We start from the raw sequence: 20,518 nt of genomic DNA on the forward strand, positions 1-20,518 counted from the left end.
TCCCGGGGAGGAACCACAGTGCAGGCGCTACGTGACTTGCCCCTGACACCCAAGACGCTCCTGTCAGCGCGCGGAGCTCCCACATCCCGAGCCTGACCTCGTGTCGTGCACTCGTCCCGTGCATGCGAGCGCCCTAGAACGCACTGCTTGTTTTTATGCCGTCTGTTCCAGAGAAATCCAGCTGGTAGAGGAGCGCAGCGCCGTGATTTATTTGAGAACTCCCTCGTACTCGCCTGAAGGTCTCGCCGCCGGGGGAGGAGGGAGAGTGCGGGAGGCTGCGCTCCTCGGCAGCTGCTCCGCGCCCGGCCCGGCACCCAGGTACAGGGCGAGGAGGGGAGCGGGGATTTCCTTGGCTTCCTCCCATGCACATACCTCCCGGGGAGCGGCAGCGGCCTGACTCCCCTCGGCGGCCGCTGGGAGGCTCCGCGCCTCGCCCCGGCCTCCCGGGCGCCGCGTCCCCGGCCGCGCTCTCTGTCGGTGACACCCGCCTCCCGCCCCCGCTCCGCGCCGCGCCGCGCCGCACGGAGGGGCCGCGGGCAGCTCCGGCACCGGCAGCGCCGACAGCCCACCGGCAAACACCCGCCCGCCGGCGCGGGCATGGAATATGCAAAAACACAAAGAAAAAGTGGCTGCTGGACTGTTCTGGGGGCAAAATGCTGGAAGTTTGTAAGTGCAACTCTCCGTTTGTAATTACTGTCTGAAGAGGGGCTGGGTTGCTTGGGGTTTTTTTTCCCTCTTCCCCTTCTCCCCCCTCCTCCGTGCTATTCTTGAAACTGTACTTGAAACTGTTCAGTATCTGGGAGTAAAAGGGAAAGTACGCGAGAGGAGTTTTTGCCTGGGTCCATAGCTTGCTGCTTAATACTAAGGGGGGAGATGAGCACTGAAAGCAATACGGATTTATCCAGTGGCTGAATTAAGTGAAGGCGAAGCGTGGTCTGGAAGTCCACTGACTGACATTGTTCCGGACCGGGGGATCTGTCTCTCTGATTTTTAGAGGAACTACAGTTTAGCGGCAGCCAGCCGGACACAGTCGCACGCCGAAGAGTGGCCAGCAACGAACGGGCGAGAGAAACGAGAAAGCACAAAGACTGAACTAACCCGACCCTCCTCCTCTTTCTCCTCCTTCCCCGGCTCTTTATTTGCACATTTACTAAAGACTTAAAGGAAAAAAAAAAAAAAAAGAGAGAGAGAGAGAGAAAAACCCCAACAAACCCACTCCAGCCACCCTACAAGATTTTCGGTCCGCCGGGGGTTTCTCCGCGCCGCCGACCACGGCAATGCCTTAAATTTCCACTTCAAGGAATAACACCCCCCGCTCCCCCGAAATAAAATAAACCCAATAAACCTGCCAAGTCTCACTCATTCCCGAGGGAGAGCTCCTTCGCCCAGGGATTCATTTTGAAGGCAGCGGCTCGCTTTATTTGATTTTTTTTTTTTTCCCATTCTCCTCCTTCGCCTGAGCTCCCCCGTCCCCCCTCACCGGGCGCCCCTCGGCCGGGGCTGCCCGGCCCCGACCCCCGCCCCTCCCGCCGGCCGATGCTGGCGCAGCCCTAGCGACCCCCTCCCGCCCCCCGATCTGTCAACCCCCCGCGGGGCCGTCACCGCCCGGGGGCCGGGCGGGGGTGGGCTGGGGGCGCGGGGCTGACCGCCCTCCGCCCCGCCGCCAGCCCCCGGGCTCGGGCTCCCGCCGCTGCCCCCGCCTCCCCCCCCAACCCCCCGCCCTCCTCCATGCGGCAGTGAGGACCGACCCATCCGGAGGGCCAGGACCGGCAGCCAGCGATGGGCGACACGGCTCCCCCCCAGGCCGCGGGGCTGGGGGCCGGGCTGCTGGGGGGGGGCCCGGCGGCGCCCCGGGTGCACAGCGCCATCGTGGAGCGGCTGCGGGCCCGCATCGCCGTCTGCCGCCAGCACCACCTCAGCTGCGAGGGGCGCTACGAGCGGGGCCGCGCCGAGAGCTCCGACCGCGAGCGGGAGAGCACCTTGCAGCTCCTCCACCTCGTGCAGCAGGGGCAGGGCGCCCGCAAGGCCGGCAAACACCCCAAGGCGGCCGCCGCCCCCGCCGCCGCCGCCGCCGCCGGCGCGGCGCCCCCGGACTACCACCAGCACCTCCTCGGCAACGGCGGCATCAACGGGGAGCAGCCGGCGGGGGAGCAGCGCGCCTCGGCGCTCCTGGCGGTGAGTCACAGCGCCCGCTGCCGGCGGGGAGGCGCCGCGCCGACCCCCGATCGCTCCTCGGGGTGCCCGCCCTGCCCGCGCCGTCCCGCGGGCCCGGGGGTGTCGGTGGGCTCGGCCCGCTGCGCCTCGCAGTGGTCCCTGCCAGGCGCTGGACCCCGCGGTGGCATCGAGTGCGTGAGGAGCGGTGGGCAGGCGCCGAGTTGGGGGGGCTGAGGGTCGCGTGTGTGCTCCTCGAAGGGATTTTGGGACTGCTCGGGGTGTTGTTTTGGGTTTGGTTTGGCTTTTTTACATCACGCTGTGGACCTAAAAACGCGTCGCGCGCCTCTGCCATCGCCCTGCCAAGGCGGTGACAGCGGCATCCCTGAGGAGGGCACCGGCAGCCGACGCTGTCAGCGCAACCCCGAGCAGGGGTGAAAAGTAGCGCTAGAGTATCGCCCGCGTTCAGAATTGTCCCCCCTGCCCCACTCGATCCCGTTCGCCAGGGCTTCAGGCACGTATTCTCGCTCAATTCGTGCCTTCCCCCTGGAACTCGGGCAGTGCCTACGCCCGGGGCAGCGGTCACTGCCCGGAGCGGAGCGCCCGTGCCTGCGGGGCAGCTCCGAGCGCCGGCCTCGCCAGCGATGCTCAGGTTGTTATTGTCACCCAGAGCGTTTCGCGGAGCAGAGTTACGAGAGTTTTCCAGGCACTGCCTCTCTGTAAATGATACATTGACCTTTTTTCAACTGGAAATTGCTCTGAACATGTCAAGGAGGTGAAGCCTTTTCTCCTCTTTCTTTATTGCGAGCAGTCAGTTCACGCTTTTGAAGGCGTATGCTGCGCTGTGCTGCCTCCCAACTCTTAATTCTCGGCACATGCGAAACATTGAGAGGAGTGACTGCGTCCTGATAGGCCCGCGGCTGCTATTCGAACAGCTGAAAATAGATCGCTCCCTCTGCTCCAGACATCAAACTTATCTTTCTTAGTGCCTGACGAATGCTAAAACGGGACCTTTGTGGTCGTTTCTCCCTTCTTACCCGTGCGGTGCGTGGATCGACGTTTGGGGCTGCGTTACTCAGCATCAGTCGTGAGGGTGATGATGTAAGCGTTAAACGCGATAACATTGTGTCCGAGGGGAGTTTAGGCGCTTCCACCTGACTCAGTGTTCAGATTAAATCTCCCCACATTCCTCGTCACAATCAAGAAAGCCATTATCTTATTTTTCCAGTGTGTATTAATGTAATGCTTTGCACTTGCCTTATGGGAAAAAAAAAAAAAAAAGGCTTTTGCCTAATAGTGTATGTCCCAGAAAAATTCACTTTCTGAAATCAGGCAACAGGCCCATGAGGAATTTTTTGTTTTGTTTTGTTTGTTTGTTTTCAATTTTTTTTTTTTTTTTGCTAGTTGTTACTATTATTATGAAATAGCTGGAGACAGCTGTTTGGAAATGTTAAATGAAACAACTCCCAAGAAAATACTGAAAGATTTTCATCTTTTAAGTGCTGAGAGGTTGTCCTTGTTTCTGAAATACCACTAATGCTTATTAGCCTGCTGCTTGCTGGAGATACTGTGCATGGCCCTCGCTCTACGTTGCATGTTGCATTACATCCCAGAAAACTCCACACACATCTGTCCTTGAGAAGCAAAAAGTCTGACAGAGTCTCCACCACTTTTGCATGCTAGCCTTCAGCAATCCTGCTGACAAGGTGTGTGACTTCAGTGAGCATGATGTTTGGGGCCCTGAACCATGTTTTGACACTGAGGAAATGCTGGCTCATGAAGCAGAATTGTTGTAATGGTATCACTGCACATCCTCCCACTCTATGCTCGACACAGACATTCCTCATTTGCTACTCTGGTAGGGCTGCCTAATTAAGAAACAGAGAAAGGCATCGGTTCAAAGTCATGTCTCTGTGTCATGGAGATACACCTTCTCATTACCAAGAGCTCCTTAGAACGTTGTTGCAAAAATTAGCAAGGAAAAGCAAAACACACAGCGTCTGAGTGGGATGAATTCAAGTGGCTGAGGGTTATACACCAGGTAGTACATCTTTGTGTTGCTGTTCTTGAAAATTCAGAGGGCAGGGATGAACCAGGAAAGAAGAGTCTTGCTTTTCCTCCAGCCATAGGTGGAAAAGGAATTTGCTTTGCCAGTAATTCCAAGGGTACTTGAAGAGGAAGGACAAAGTAGACTAAGCCTGTTGTCCTGTGCATTATAAATGCACAGGGAAGGGAACAATATCTGAGCAGAATTCATCCTCTGTGGGGTGATTCCCAAGAGGAAATCCAGTGGAAGCCTCATATGCACTATTCCTCTAATTCCAGATTTATTCCTTACAGCAGGTGTGAGGTGCACAGGGCCCTGGAACAAGGGGCAGCTCTGTGTTTCAGTTGTGGCAGGTACAGCTCTGGCACAGGGAAGCACAAGACAAGAGCATGGGTGCGAGTCTCACACTGAGCATGTGAGACTGGACGCATATCTGAGTCCAAGGGGAATGTAAAGCTCCACCTGTCTTGCTGTAGCTCCACCAGTTAAAAAAAACTCCACAGCTCCACACAGATAAGTGCAAAGGCACTCATAACTCTCGCTGGGGAGTTCTGGCTATCAGGAGGCTCTTTGTCTGCAAAACCCAGCTGGGTTGTTTCCTCTGCTTTGCAGGTCCCACTGCTCTTGTTACACGTGTGCCTGCCGTGTTTAGTGGCTTTGGATGGGTCATTTACACAGTTGGACTCAAGAGTAAATATTTGACACTTGGTAACATTTGAAACAATGTTTCCTTTAACATATCAAAGAGCTTGAAGTGATTATCTGTCATTGTTGATACTATTATTTGATAATTATCTTTTCCCAGTGGACAGTTTAAAACTGGCAGAAGAGAGAGTTTTTAGAGGAGTTTGGTTTGGCCTTAATTTAACAGTGTTACTTTGATTTTTGAGAAAGTATCTTTGGCAACAGCATTTTCTAATTGGAGACTGGGGATCAGATTTTTTTAGCTGGACCAATGGATGTGGGTGTGTGTGAATGAGAAATTTATTCTTCAGGACACAGCTAGGGAAGCTTTTGTACTTTCTGCCTTCCTGCATTTCCCAAGAGCTGACATTTGTTTATTTATATGGTGTTGTTACTCTTCATGGTGCAGAGTGGAACAGATAAAATATTCTGTCTTTCCTTTATACATACATCTATATGTATGTATATGCCCTCCAGCACTTAGCTGTTTATACTATTTGTGTTATATATAAACAGTTAGTTCTGGAGGGCATTCCTCAGTGGCTTAAGCACTGAACTGGTAATACCAAAGTTCTTGCACTTCAGTTTCAGGTCTCCGGCAGCCAATTCATTCCATTTTCCTTCCGACACAGGCTGAGCACTGCTCATTTTGCTCTGTGCAAGCTGGGAGCTCTGTCTCATGGGCATTACTGCATCATTCTGGTCAGGTTCTCTCATCGCAGCCATCACCCCGGCGGCTCTTGAGTGTGTTGTTTGTCATCAGTCACAGGTGACTTGTTCTACTTTCACCCATCTCACGGTTGTGTTGAATTTATCATTATAAGAATTCATTTAGAATGACAATTATGTGCATTAATATCTTCTGTACTTGGAAAAGTGACTGTGAAAGTGGTCTGCTCCCCAGATGTAGCCTGCAAGCAGGTGAAAAAAGAAAAGGGAAAACAATCCCATGAAAGTGATGTATCCAAGGAACAGGGGAATGTATTAATTCCTCCTGCTCCCCTAAATTCTCATCAACAGCTGTACAAATCTAGAAGAGTCAATGGGTTTGTCCCAGTTCCCAGAGGACCTCAGTGCAAAACAGGGTTTCTTGACTGGTACCAAGAGCCAAGATTGACTTGTAAAACCTCAATTTAGGCAGTTATTTTATGTGGAGATCCTGAATTAATTTCCTTAGGACTTTTTTTTTACGATCTACACTGTGTTTGCTGAGGTTTGGCTTCCTCTGTGCTAGTGTTAAAGATCCCTGAGTATTTTAAAAGGAACGATTGTGCTCTGGTATCTTTGCCCAAGTTGACACTTACCCTATCTCCCAAGCTCTTTGTTTTGTTTGCTGGTTGGCTGCCAGGGTACCCTGCAGAAATACCTGCATTTTTTGGTTGTGGACATACAAAGCATTCGGAAGCACTCTCAAGCAAGCAGGATAAGGTGACCAGCTATGGGGTGAAGTGATGTTATGGTGTGGTGAGGACAGGTGGATTAAAGCACAAACCATTCTGCAAAGCTAGAGTGCAATCTTTTGACTGATACAAAGTTTGGTGTCAAAGCAATGGTAATGTTCTGTTTGTGAGGTAAAGGACTGCTGTCTGCTCCTTGGGCTTCTGCAGGAGCCAAGCTGCGTTCTGATAGTGAAAATTTATGTAGCTGAGTCAGGTAAAAGAAGTCATATTGCCCATGTGGGTGGAAAACACTGATCTGCTGTTATGGGCCCTCTGGTCTGCTGCGAGCCATTTGGTTGGGATGGGCATGGGTGACATTTTAAAATCTTTGTTCCCCTTAACCATGAGAACATTTCCCAGACCAAAATCAAGAAACTCCCTGGAAGCTGCATAGAAGCTGTATGTAATGAAGATTTCAAGAAGTGAATTTGTTAAATTTATGCTAGTATGTAGGAACCTTTTCAGGCCTAGCTCTCTCATCAAATCACTTGCCCCCTTTAAAGCTTTGAATACATTTAATGAAAGTCTCCTCCATTTTGCAACTGTTTAACAGACTATTTCCACCACCAAAGTTTCTGTAGGCAGTGAGCAGAGGAACAATGTCTCTGCCTGGACTTGACGTGCTCTCCAAGGCCAACCCGTGGGCTTATTAACGTCCGTGGCTGTTTTGGCATGTCCTCTGAGACAGTTCTTGCATCCCCTGCAGAACTCAAATTGAGTCTCTTGTCTATAGCACCACAACAAAGGAAAGTGATATTCAGCTTCTGTTGGTTCTGCTTTGAAAAGTGTGACTCCAGCAAAAATGTGAGCTGTTCTGTGGGGAAATCTGAACCTTAGAAATGTGCGTCTGAGTCAGAGAAGCTGTTTTGCCGAAACTTTGATTCGCATCACTATTAGTACTTCTCCCCTTGCAAAGAACACTCCCTGCAGAAGGAGTATGTGGGGTTCAGCTAGGCTGCAGTGACCAAAAAAGCCTCAGCAGCTAGATTAGTCAGTTATCAGGTTAAGAAAGCCCTCAGTGCCTCTCTTCCTCTTCCTAACTGCTGTCAACAGTCCCTTCTACCAAGATACTGCCTTCAGAGGCCAGTTGTAGTTTGCCTTTCTTATTAAGTCTGCTGCCTTATGAAACTGAAACTTCACCCCTGTCTCATTACTGGAAAATAATTGCTCCATCCAGGTGCCTTTGACAACTTTGGGAAGGGTGGTATCTCCACTGCTTCATTTATATTGCACTTCCTCTGTGGTGTAGAAGGAGCTGGAAGCTGGCAAGCTGCTCCAGCTAACAAAGCACTGTCACAGAGGTGCCGGGTCTGCCAGAAAGTGTCTCTGTGGTCTTGCAAATGTCTCCTGCTGTGCCACTATTTCCCTTCTCTGCATTAGCTTTTCTGGTGGCACAGTCTCGCAAGCACATGGGACCTTGGGTTCTGCTGAAGGCTCAACTCTCCATGACAATGACCTGACACCATCATGTCATGGAATTCAAGTGGGTGATTAAAGCAACCACTGTGTTACACCTTATTGAGCACACAATCAGCTACATGGTGCCTAGAAGAGCTTTGGCCACCTGGCTGCTCTGAAGAGAAGAAGAGGAAGGTCTTTGCTCTTTGACCTCTCTCCAGTGTCTGCATGTCAGCATTGCCCTGTATGAATTCCCAGTGGTGGTACTCCCAGCAGCAGTAGGATGATACTGATAGGATTCTTGACAGGTCTGTGGTTTCCACAAATCTTAATCAGCATCTGTCAACCCGAAAAGGGTCTTACCTATATCGTGCTACTCCATTTTGGAACAGCTTTGAGCAGTGAAAGAGGCAGTGGTCTTGGCTGCAGAAGAGAAGGAGTTTGTGCTGAGTGTGATTTGGATCAAATTTTCAACTTAACAGTAGTAAGATACAGATTGTTTTCTGTGCTTTTTTTTTCTTTTAAATAAAAGCATAAACTATTTATGCCCTAGGTTCCCATTGGAAAGCTTCTTATAACCACTTAAGACCCAACTTGAGAATTTGTTATGCCTTGTCAGGTTCTTCCAAAGTATTTTTAGATGTAGGTAATCAGTCCCTAATTGTACTGTAGTGCCAAAACTGATACCTCAACCAAAGTACCTGCAACTCTCAAGCAACAGTTTTTAGGTGAGCATTCTGTAAACTAAAATCTAAGTGTTTCTACTCTGACTCTAGGATCTATTCAACAGATTACTCCTGTTATTTCACTTCCATAAAACTCAGTTTCCCCTATGAAAGATACAATTTATCATTTCTGTAAAGTGAATTGAGATGCGATGGTGAGTTTTATGGCTCAGAAGCCAAATTCATTACTGATGGAGCCTAAGACAGGAGTTTTGAATGTTTGCTTTGACAAAACCTTTGAGGTGCATTCAAATCCCCTTTTCAGCCTTTGACCCAAAGATCTGAGTACTGGAGATACAAACCTGAATGAGTCGTTTACATAATCACATGACTTCCAGACCTAGGCTTTCATGGCACCATGTTGCCAATATTCACAATAAAAGTGCAGGATGTGGCAGTGACCCTTCTTTTTAGGAGAGAAAAGCATTTTTAAACTTTCTGTTCATAATCATAAATGTGTATGCTTTATATTTTCTTGCTTTACTTGCTCTTGATTCTGCATCCGTTTGTGCTCAAATTAATCTCCCAATTAAGTCATCTGTGTCCAGGTTTCATGTGCTTGATGCTTCAGCAAACTGGGAGCAAAGTGGGACTGGAACTGAGAGTGGATACACAAGTCATCAGCTCTCCGTGAGGCTGCAGCTGCTCCCTAGTGAAAGCAGGTGGGAGCTACCTTGCCCTGCATGTGTTGCCTCCCATCTGGTAGTAATGGAGGATGGTTCACATTTATGGCTCAGGGTGAGAAAAACACTGAGGAAATATTGCTTAATTGAATAATTTACACAAAATTCCAACACACTTACTGAAAAATTATAATTTATTTTTAATTTGAAAACACCTCGCACCTGTGGTTTCACCTACAGCTGTTGGCATCTCCCTGAAGAAATTCCTTTTGTTCAGAAATGGCTCCTGTAGCTATTTTTATCTGTGTCACTCAGTTATAATTCTGATGTGCTTGCAAACCCAGCTGAGTTAAGGTGGAGAGAAATTAGTAGCAATTAGGAATCGGTGTGAAAGTGCTTCTGACAAGCGAGGATGTAGATCTTGCAAACCCATTTACCTGCTTTCTGAACCTGAAGCTGGCTGAAAGACTTGGTAAGATCCTGGACTAGTAGATGGAACCCCAATAGGGTTCATCGTGGCCATTCTGTTTCGAAACAAAACATGCTATTGTGCAAGAGTCATCCCGGTGGTACCCTGGCTTTATTGTAGGTCTCTGCAGCCACCTCCCTAGAGGAGATGTTATACAAACACCCAGTGAGAACCATGCCCTTCCCTGCGTAGCTCCGGGCCTCAAGAGACAAGATAGACAAAGAATGGAAGGAGGAACAGAAGCACAGAAAGGTCAAGTGTCTTGCCCGAGGCCAAACAGCAGGTCAGTGGCAGAGCTGGGAATGGAGCCCAGATTTCCTGACTCCTAGTCCAGCACTCTATTAATCATCTCTTTGCTTTGTGTTCCGTGGCCTGTTACTGATCATAGGAAATGTGAGGATGACTTTCCGACAGCTTCAGAATTGCTTCTTAGTTATGGAAACTATTGATCATCAGCGCATTATTGAGATAAAGAGGTCATGTACTGGACTCTTGTATATGTATATGCACTAGAGGATTCAGAACTAAGTGTTCTAGGTATCGATTTCAATCCAGGAAACTGAAAAGCCATATTTCATAATCCCAAATGTTTCTTCTAAGTCAAATTTTTAAAGTCTTTTTTTCCCCCTTACATTATGTACAAAGGGGTTTGTTTTTATAACATTACCCATCACAGCTGAACTCCTATATTGGTGCTTGCCCGGTAAATTATTTCTTCCTTGAAAATTAGTTACAACAGTTATTTAGCTAGGAGGGATTTTCTTCTCAATGGAATTTACCCATGAAACAGTTAGAAAACCAGTAAGTCAACAGTCCTGAGACACTAGTGATCCTTACTTATTTTCATTCCTCACTGTAGGATGTATTCAGTTTCCAAAGTCTTTCAATGGATTATCTTGATCACAAAGTTAATTATACCTGTGAGATTTTTTTTTCTTCCCAAAAATTTTGACTTGAGGCAAAACTCTGGCTACTGTGGTAATGACTTACTGAGAGTCTCTTGTAAACAATAGTATAATCACTTTCTTATAGTCATGGCAACAGTGTTTAAGCAATGAGCTTACTGAACATAAAATGTGCACTGTCTCCACTGAATAGTTATTGCAGCACTGAAGTGTATGCTGCTCATTTTCAGAAGACTCAGAGATATAAATTATTCAGCAAAACAACACTGCTCCAGAAAGCATCTTTGAAATCGTTGCATTCTGTACTAGCCAAAGAAGGACGTTCATTGGTGCTGACAGGGCTGTGTTTAGTTACTGCACAACAGTGTAGTCTTTGGTCCAGGTTTGCTCCCACAGAGTTTAAGGGTGTCTGTCTCAAACCGCCTGAGGACTGTGCTACCTATTGGCAGGGTCATGCTTCCACTGGTAATGTTTGCTGCTCTGGAGGGCAGAATGGCTCAGGAGAATGCATCCTGCACGTATCATGTGTGAGAGGTGGTGACTAGGTGCAGAAGGAAGAATTTGGTTTAACAAACAGGGGGGTTTACTCCAGCAGAGACAATCCCTTCCTTAGGCCAGAGGATCACATGGATTCCTACTCAGTAGGTTGGGGAGGCACCTTGGAGAGTGGGTGACTTCACAGGAAGCTTCAGAGCTGAACTCCAAGACAAGAAGCTGTCCCTGATTCTTCTGTTTATTTTGGTTTTGTACCTCCTTATTTAAATATCTAGACCTGAAGGAAGGACCTTGTTGGCAACAGTTGTTGTTCTGGGATGAGTCATTCCACCAGATTTTAGAAATACCACCTCAGTGACAGCTGGGAAAAATGCTGCATTGGGCTGTTCAGTTTATGTTTTTCACTTTGGAAAATCAGACCATTTATTTAGGGTTCTGTTGCTTTAGAAACCATCTCCAGACACTCCAGGTTCCTTTCCCTTTCCCTTTCCCTTTCCCTTTCCCTTTCCCTTTCCCTTTCCCTTTCCCTTTCCCTTTCCCTTTCCCTTCCCTTCCTTTTTCTCTCCCCTTTTCCTCACTGTTATGGTATCTCAACATCTGAGCTTTTCAGTCTTGATTATGATCTAATTTGCCCCTCCTGAAGCCGCCTATGGGAAATACTGTGGACGTGGCACTGTGGAACATCAGCCTAATGTAGGATCAGGCTTTTTATTTCTGATCATTATGCTAGTTTATAGTCAGTTATTTTGTTTTCCAAAGAAATGCATTCTCTCTGCTTCTCTGAGAGCTTTGGTTCGACATCCTTCCAAGCTAGATAGACTTGGTGATCAACATGCGGCCGCTTACCTCCATGGCCCAGTTCCCGGAAACACTTATGCGTGTGCTTAATTGTGCACACATGGGTAATCTCACTGAAATCAAGATGTGTCGAATTAAGCAAGTCAAGAAATATTTGCAGGGTTTGGTCTTTGTTCAACAAACAGGCCTCAGCCTGGCTGAAGTCCACAACATGCTACAAAAAGAATCCTAATTCAGAAGTAGTGTATTAATTATCAATTGACTTATTTCCTTAAACCAGTTAATTCTGTACTTTTAGAAACTACTTTCCATTTTTCCTGCAAATCCAATTGCCCTTCCTTTCACTCTCATTTTTCCTCCTCACTGCTCAACTCCCAGCAGACCTGAGCTGCCAGCCACATGATCCCCTTTTATAATGGTTTGAGTTCTGACATTTCGTTTTTCCTACCAACTTTGTGTATTACCATAATGGTTCCTAGGACATATTTTGGCCAGCTTTTAGGGGGAGAGAGAGTGTCACAGTGTTTCAGACCTTCATTTCCAAGTGCAGTATTAAATATAATCCTTATAATTATAGCACTGCCACTTGGACCACTGTAGTTCAGGCTATGTCAATATGTCGTCAAAAGCTCTCTTTTTCAGGAGCTGGAACTCAGTCATGTTGATTGAATTGAAATCTGATGGCCAGCAGCTGCAAACACACTCTTCCCTGCCCCCTCCCCCCCCCCCTCCATCTCCCTGCTTTTTTTTCCCCCTTTGCCACAAAATCTTCTTGTTTTCTGTCAAAGTCATAGTTTAGAGAACAGCTAATGGCTGATTCTAGGCTCAGTTATTCTGAGCCATCCCTTTGGGTAAGTCTAGACTGTCCTTCAAGGGCTGTCCTGAGGCAACCTGAAGGCACAATCTGCTGTCTGTGTGTGGATGGTGAATCTGAGAACACAGCCCCAGGTGCCGTGTGACGGCCATCCTCAGACTAGGCATGACCACCCTTCATGTAGGAGCTCCAAGGATGCCATCAGTGTCACTCTCAGCAGCTAAGGAAGCTGTAGATGTGCCTGGTCTGAAGTCTGTGAAGCTCCTGTGTAAGCAGGCCGGGGAGCATCACAGTCCTCTCCCCTCTCATCCCCTTGGTCAATCCCATACAGACCTCACTATTCATCTAAGCAAGGGCATTGGGATGAGGGCAATTGCCAGCAGCAGTTTATACTGCAAGTTTAACTCACAACTGTTTTAGCCCTAGGGGACTTGGGGGGAAAAAGCCAGCTTTGAACTGGGGGAAAAGAAATTGTATCCAGTAGTTGTATGGCAGGATCCTGTCATTTTTGGTACTTAGAAACCAAAACAAACCCCCAGCATTCATAACACAAGATATTCAGGTTTTAAAAGACGCCATAAAAGGTGCCACTTGGAAATACACAGTAACTACTTTTCATAAGGCCCTTTAGTCCATGTGTTTACAGGTGGACCAGAATAGCTCTGCAGAAGTTAATCCAGTCTCTTGAGTAAACAGCATGTACTTCTAAAACTTTCTAAATAAACTTTCTATGTATGTAAGGCCTTTGACATACATTTGTACCGCTCACAATACATCAGAGGGACCCTGCTAGAGCCAGGATGGCTAGTGAGGTTGGTAACCCCCTTGCTAGTGTACTGGATGTGTGTTCATTCTCTCATGCCTCTGAAGGGTAGCAGCCTTTGGATGACCGGTGTGCCAAAAGGGCTTTTTACTGCAACACTTTGTTATGTGGTTCTTGCAGCCCTCTCCCAGGACACACTGTCTGTGCTTGGGTCTCCCAGGCTGCCATCAAAGCACAGGCTCTTTGGCACAGGTAAGAAGGACTCCTCACCCAGCTTTGCCTTTGCTTTTTTGGTCACTGAAGTCACACTCACCCCCTTCCCCAGTAAAGTTCTTGTCTGTAGTCCCCCTCCTCCACTTCCTAAAGCTATAAGCTGTTTCTCCTCCTCCACATTCACCCCCTCCTCACCTGGGTTATTGCCCTCCCATCTCTCCTTTCATGCTTCTGACGCTGCTGCTTCGTAATGTTTTTCTAGTTTGGAAAGGCCAGAGGGCCAGGCTAAGAGAGACATGCTGAACACGTGTTTTCCACATGTTCTCCTCATCTTCCCTCATACTGCTTCTCTAGTTGTCTCTAGCTTTTTGCTTAAATGGGAAATCTAATGACCGTGAGATTATTCTCTTCTCTTATTAGTTTCGTAAAGGATTAGCTCAAAGGTCCTGTGTCATTGTCATAAGAAACTTTGAGCAAAAACTTCTGTGAGTTGTCAAGGCACTTGTAGGTTCTTTGGCCCCTCACCACAGGCCATGAGCACTCACAGACTGGGCATACAGTTGTGAATGCTTAGGCTCCAGTTCAGAAAAATACTAAAAGAATATGTGTGACATTAAATATATGATTAAATCTCTTTTTGTCTGAGTGCTGCTTCCTTGAAGTGGACCCCATTCTGGAGGAGGCATCTTTATTGGTCTGATTCAGAAAATACTTAAGAGTATACCAAAGTTTTAAGAATAGTAGTACATCCACTATCTTGTATTTTTAATGATTCTTAAATAGGGCTGGGTGGTGCAGGCAAGGCAGAAAATGTGGAGGTTCTCCTGGTCACCTTTTACATTTTCACTCACTCTGGAATCTGAGTGTCTCTGAACTCTAGACACATTTTGGTAGTGCTGCTGCCTGCTTGCCACTTGAATGTTTGATAACGGAAGTGTGTTTCCTACCCAGGTGCAGATTATTTAAAGCAACTGCCATTAAATGAAGAGCAATTATGTCTTAGAAAGGAATTCTTTGTACAGAGTTAGCATTATTTCTGTGACTCTGTTTGACAGGGAGTTGGACCCTTGGACTCTTGGATTCCTCTCCTGCAACCACGACCAATCTAGGAACAGCTAGAAGTCCAAATCTTTTTGACTTGAAATATGTAGGCATCAAATCTTCTCTGTACTGAACTGAAACCAAGGGGATCTGGACATCTAATTGTATTTTTGAATCTCAGCCTAAAATCTCTGGAGACTTTTGGAACATTTATCCCTAGGAGATTTTGCTTGAGTCAAAAATACAGACTGGAGCCATGACTGAAAAAACATGCCTACATGTGACATCAGTGCATCAGTCAATGAGTCATCCACCAGTGCCAGAGGACAAAGTATTCTTTGTATTTACCTAAGAAGTAGTTACCTATTTACTTTCTGAAATTATGCTTGTAGTACTAACTTGACATTTTGGTTTGCTGTACAGTGAAAGCACTGTTTTAAATGCCTTGTATAAAGACAGGCCTTCTTGCTTCTTGAACAGTTAGAAATACTAGAGAACAAATGTAAAAGGCCCATTTCCTTCCTTGCTAGTATGTGTGGTCTAGGAAAAGTCCTGAATTGTGCTAGTAAGAGACAGTCCGGTCTCTTTTCTTGCCAGTGATGTAAGTGTTGGGCCTTCAGAGAAGGCTGAGTTATTATCATTACCTTCTGGTCTGTCACTCTTTCTGCTTTCCCTCTGTTTTGGCTTTTCATTCTATAGATATATTACTGAAAATGTATTTCTAAAAATTAAAGGCAATAATTTATTGAAAAGGGCTTTCCCTGTAAAGGAGTCTGGGCATACCACACACAGGCAGGTCCCAGCTGGGAAATCCAGAGTTAAGGCTGAAACTCTGTCTCTGAGGCTCACCGTTTCTCACGGTCCTTGCAGGGTGGTAGGATGCCTGGACTTCCCAGCACACGTGGTAACCATCGATCTCAGTGTGGTGTTAGAGGCCAGTGCAAGGAGCTGAAGGCAGAAGAAGAGCTGAAGGGCAAAGGAAGAGAGTGAAATTTTGCTGTCAGTGCTCAAGTGTTTAGCTCTATATGATCCTGTGACATGTTAGCAAAGACAGCTTTAAAAAATTACCCTGGGACTAGGAAAGCAAATTGATGCAGAGCAGGGTAGCCATTCTTTCAAGGAGTAGTAAAATTATTTTTTGTCATTTTCCAAGGAAAAAACCCCACTGATCCAATTTGACCAACTCCATTCCAGCAGTGCAACAGAAGCCAATGGCCAGATCTCCTGTTTTACGAGGCCTAGTACAAAACATATGCACATCTAAAATTTGTGCTTTTCTGTCTCTTGATATGCTTTGTCTCCTCAGAACAGGTTTTCTCTGCCAGCACGTAATCCCTCTTTAGCTATCACCTTTTCCTGCCTTACAAACCTCTGCGTGTGTGTACTTTGAAGGTTGTGTGGGCACCAATTTAATGTGAGTGCTTTGTAGGGGAGGCCAGAGCCATGGCTTCTCATAGGGGTGATGAGCTGCATGTCAGGACCTGACTTCTTCTGAAATGGTCTGTAAAGGTACAATATTACAGGAGCAATGGACTTGAAAGCAAAACAAAGGTGCTTACAGCCAGAGACATTTAAGTTCTGCAGTAATAACTGCTGGTCTCTTGTAACCATCTCTTACCTAATCTAATCTAATCTAATCTAATCTAATCTAACACATTAGTATCTTTTCTGCATTTATTATCCTGCTATCAAGGAATGACAGGAAGGAGATTGGGGCCTTGGTAAAAGCATGAGGCAGAGAGGCATGACACATAGTGCTGAGCAAAGGTTAAAAAAGCTGTACAAGCTCTTTTGTTAGGCAATGAGCATTGCAAACAGCAGACCTTCTTGTCCTTCTCCCATGCCACTGACTTTGAGGTGGTGAGGACCTGGTGGCAGAGACTTGGTGTGGTGACTGAGACACTGTAGTAGAGAAATGGATTGTTCAAAGGTTTCCTGTGTGTAGGTACAAAAATGCTGTTAGTGAGGATTTTTTGTTATTTTCTAAGTCCCTGAGAGACTTTTCTCTCACGCAGAAGAGGTAGTAGGGAATGTAAACAACCAAGCCACCTGCAACCTTGGAAAGTCTTGTTTATGGTATAGTAGAAAATATTTTGATAATGGATGTTTTAGGATTTTGGCCAATCACCCCCAAGGGGTGGCTGGTCCTTTGTCCAATTAGACTATGAAGAAAAAAGCCTATAAAAGAGTTTGTAAAATAATTAAATCAATCAGTCTTGCTGCACAATTCCTGCCTGCTGGATCTTCTCCTCCTCCTCCTCCCTATGGCTGCGGGACACGGTGATATACCGTAGGAACCAGGCCTGCGGTAATACCTGTGACTTAAAAGAGTTTCTCCAGCAAAATTCAAATGTAAGGTGATGGATATCTCTGATCACCACTCAGAAACATTATTTTATATTCAGACCATTTTTCTTAAGAGGTAGTTTCTACATCATGAGATTTCATTTGGTTTCCTTGATGGGAATGAGCTACAGCTACTGTCAGTGTTTATTTTCAGTTAGTTTTACTGGTGGCACTGCTCAGTAATGCATGGTTAGAATGGTCCAGTTAATCAACCCTCCTCCTCACTGCCTCCCCCTTTCATTTTTTTGTCTGCTCTTGCATCACAGAAACATTTTCAGCAGATCCCTTTACATAACAGTTACTGAGGCAAAGGGCTGTCTAGTTATGCTGCAGCAGAAACTCAGAATCCCAAAACGGGTAAGGTTAAAAGAGACCATATTGGGTCATCTGATCCAACCTCCCTGCTCAAGCAGGATTGTCCTAGACACAGGATTTTGTGTCCTATGGCACAGGATTGCGTCCAGATGGTTCTTGAATATCTCCAGTGGGAGAGACTCCACAACCTCTCTGGGCAACCAGAGGAACTCAGGTGATAAGAAAGACGCACCCTTCACACAAGTAATTCCCAAACCAAGCAGGGCAGGGAGGCACCCAGAGGTGCTTATGAGGGCCCACTAAGGCCCTTAGGCTCTTTCAGACAGAGGACTGTATTTCTAGGACTCATCATCAGAAATAAAGAGTGACCCTACGTTAACCAGTATGCAAAGCTTCCTCCCTCTCAGACAGCTTAGGGATGTGGTGGTGCCAAGTCTTTCTGCAGTAGCCAGGATGGGCTGCTTAGCAGGAGACACAGTGACTGCCCTTCCCACTCACGGCAGACAGAAGAAGATCTGCTTATTCATGAAAACAGTCCTGAAAAAGATAAAGCAAAATTAAGCTGCAGCGTTTGGTTCCTACTGGAACACTTGCAGCTTGCACTGGTGATGGGGCCCACTGGTGTGTCTTAAAGGCTGTCAGCCAGCAGAAGAGAGCACACAGATGTGGTGGGGGGTGCAGGCATGCAAACCAGAGCAACTGGTACCTGGGGCTGCTGTGGCTAATGGCAACTTCTGACTGGGCAGGGATGAACCATAGTGTAGGATGATGATATGAAGGGCTTCACATTTTCTTTCCCAGTGTGGGCTAAGTGATTCCTTGGCTTGCAAGGAACACTAGGCAGATGGCTGAGAGCTTTCACCCCATCTGTCTATGAGGGGAATGAGTACCTGGTGTTGCAGATAGAAAAGGTCTGATCTACTGACAGAGAATGGCTTTGCACGCAGAAAGGCACTTGAGCGGCTGGGTACAAAGCAGAAAGTGAACATGCAGACCCTTGGCTAGGGCAGGACCCTTCAGTTTTATATCCAATCTCATTACTTTCTTCTGATTAACACCAGTGAGAGACAGAAGAGAATCAGTACTGATAGCAACAAGGCTGTAATTTCACCTCTGGTTAATAAGCCATTTGATCTTTGCTTTCCTGGTCTCGCTGGAAACCAGTCTGACCTCCTCCAGCTGAGGCTGCCCCATGGGGCTCACATCCTGACACACATCTGCAGCCACCACCAGTGGCACATGAGGGAGTGACAGAAGGAATGTCATATTAATCCTAAGGCTCCACAGCCTATTGAAGGGAATCTTATCACAGCTGAGGTAGACTAATGCAAAGCTCTAGATTGCTTTTCTGGGTCTGTAGGTTTTGAGACTGCTGTAGCAGTGCACCACAGAGTCCCAGGAGGAAGTTTTGTTGCTATGTCTCAGTAGGAAGCATTAGGCTAATGAGCCTGTTCATACAGAAGACAAGTGTTCATGTTGCCACTGAAGAGAAAAGGACTGGGCCCAACCTTAAAGTGGAATGCTATGTCCTTAAGATAAGGAAAAATCAAATTAAAAATCATTTTCATGGAAGAACTCAGTTTGGGTTGACTGGCTTTATTCACGTCATCAGTACATAATCATAGGGTAACCTCTGTTTTTGTGTCCTAGTTCATGTTAACACACAGAGACTTGCATGCTAACCACTGTTTTCCCCACCACCACATTCTAGAGGTCAGGGACCTCTAGAATTAAACTTACGAGCTATCATAGTGTGGGCTGATGAACCAGCTCTTTTAGGGTAGTAGCTGAGAGACTCATTTCCTCTGTGGATGAGCCACAGAACTGGATGCATAACACACACTGACCAGTGGGTTACATTTTGGCCTGTATTGTGCAGATGTAACCCAGCAGCCTGGGTGAAGCAATCTTGAAATGACATGGAACATACCATCACTAGGACCTCATCACACTGTCGGTATCAAGTGAAGTACTTCTCTTGCCAATGAGAGTTCAGCTCAGTGTTACTTAGGGTATCAAGATTTGTGTTAGTTGCAACAAATCCTGCCTGAGCTACGTGTATGTCTATCATGTAGAAATCTCACCCTCTTTCTTAAGCTATGCACACCAAAATCTCTCTAATGTAAATTTGAACAAATTATTCTGGCTGGGGGTATGGTTCAGAGCAGTTCTGCACTAGCTTGGACTGAAACACATGTAACTGAGGTGCTGTTCGTCCACCAGCATCCTTGTTTCTACCATCCACCCCAAAGGAAGGATGAAGTCTCCCACAGATTCTACTGGAACAAGACAAACTGCAGAGCTCTGTACAAGGGACTGTGGCTCCGCAGTGCCTCAGTCACACGTGTGTCAGTGGAGAAAGACTAATGGTGGCAGGATTTTGCAGTGGGGACTCACACCCTCAGGTCACTTGTCCTGCAGCAGAGGTTCACACCTTCACACAGGCTTATTCCAAGGCCAGGCACACTGAAAGCACAGGGCTACCTCAGCCTGCATTTAAGCTTGAATACTGGGAGTATTATTTCTATTTTGAATTTTGTCCAAATAAATAATTTTTCAAATGTTATAAAAATAGTTAAATAATTTTGTAAAGCCTGAAGAACATTCTTTTGCATCAGGATTTGAATTGGAAATGGCTGTTTTGGGGCCAATTTACTTTAAAAATTACTTTGTCCACAAGGAGCTAGTTAGCCTATGGTATTTCCAGCCTACAAAGCTTTTTTTACTTTAATGAGGGTCTTAAAGCTAAACAAGAAAAATCTTAGTCCAAAGAAATTACAATATTGCTTATGCCAGGAAAACTATATCCATTCTTGAGTTTACACTGCTGAGGTTTAGTGGCAGAGAGCTGCCTATATGCTTATCCATGCTGTCACACATACCCTCAAATTATCCAAAAACAGGGTAGCTTTTCTTGCACAGAGCAAGTTCTTACCATGTCTACAGGGGAGTATAAAGTCTGTGGACATACCTGTCAATCTTTTATAAACTACAGATCCTCTAAAAGTTTTCCAATACATATGAAGGTTCATTTACAACTAATTTAAGCCTCGTGGCAATTGACTTGCTTTTCTTACTTAGCTTTCACAGACCCTTCAGAAGTAGTCCTCAGCCCCTCATGGGTCTGCAGACCACAGCTTGAAAACCACTAGCTCTTAGTTTAAATAAGATACTTTGGGGTCTTTTGGGCCTAATTTTCTATGGCCTTGCAGCTTGTGAGGTCTTATATACCTATGTGAAGTGTGAGTAAAATGCTACCAGATGAGGATGGTGGTGTTCAGTCCTGGTGCTG

General features: G+C 46.5%; 1 protein-coding gene and 2 long non-coding RNA genes across 3 annotated transcripts in view; all 3 read left to right on the plus strand.

Moving 5' to 3' along the window:
* Window positions 1-44: 44 nt before the first annotated feature.
* On the plus strand, window positions 45-1,344 carry LOC138110289 (uncharacterized). Its single transcript, XR_011150857.1, has 2 exons — window positions 45-666; window positions 995-1,344. It is a non-coding gene; the product is annotated as an uncharacterized lncRNA (long non-coding RNA).
* Window positions 1,345-1,742: 398 nt separating this feature from the next.
* Window positions 1,743-20,518, plus strand: part of MAML2 (mastermind like transcriptional coactivator 2) — a 208,290-nt gene continuing 189,514 nt past the window's right edge. The window contains exon 1 of the mRNA XM_069015022.1: window positions 1,743-2,175. Coding sequence (XP_068871123.1) covers window positions 1,780-2,175 — 396 coding nt within the window. The 5' untranslated portion in view covers window positions 1,743-1,779. The remainder of the gene's footprint in view (window positions 2,176-20,518) is intronic.
* LOC138119222 (uncharacterized) lies at window positions 9,283-10,148 on the plus strand. Its single transcript, XR_011155439.1, has 3 exons — window positions 9,283-9,539; window positions 9,657-9,819; window positions 9,925-10,148. It is a non-coding gene; the product is annotated as an uncharacterized lncRNA (long non-coding RNA).

This window comes from Aphelocoma coerulescens, chromosome 1 (genome assembly GCF_041296385.1).
Source record: "Aphelocoma coerulescens isolate FSJ_1873_10779 chromosome 1, UR_Acoe_1.0, whole genome shotgun sequence".
Lineage (NCBI taxonomy): Eukaryota > Metazoa > Chordata > Aves > Passeriformes > Corvidae > Aphelocoma > Aphelocoma coerulescens.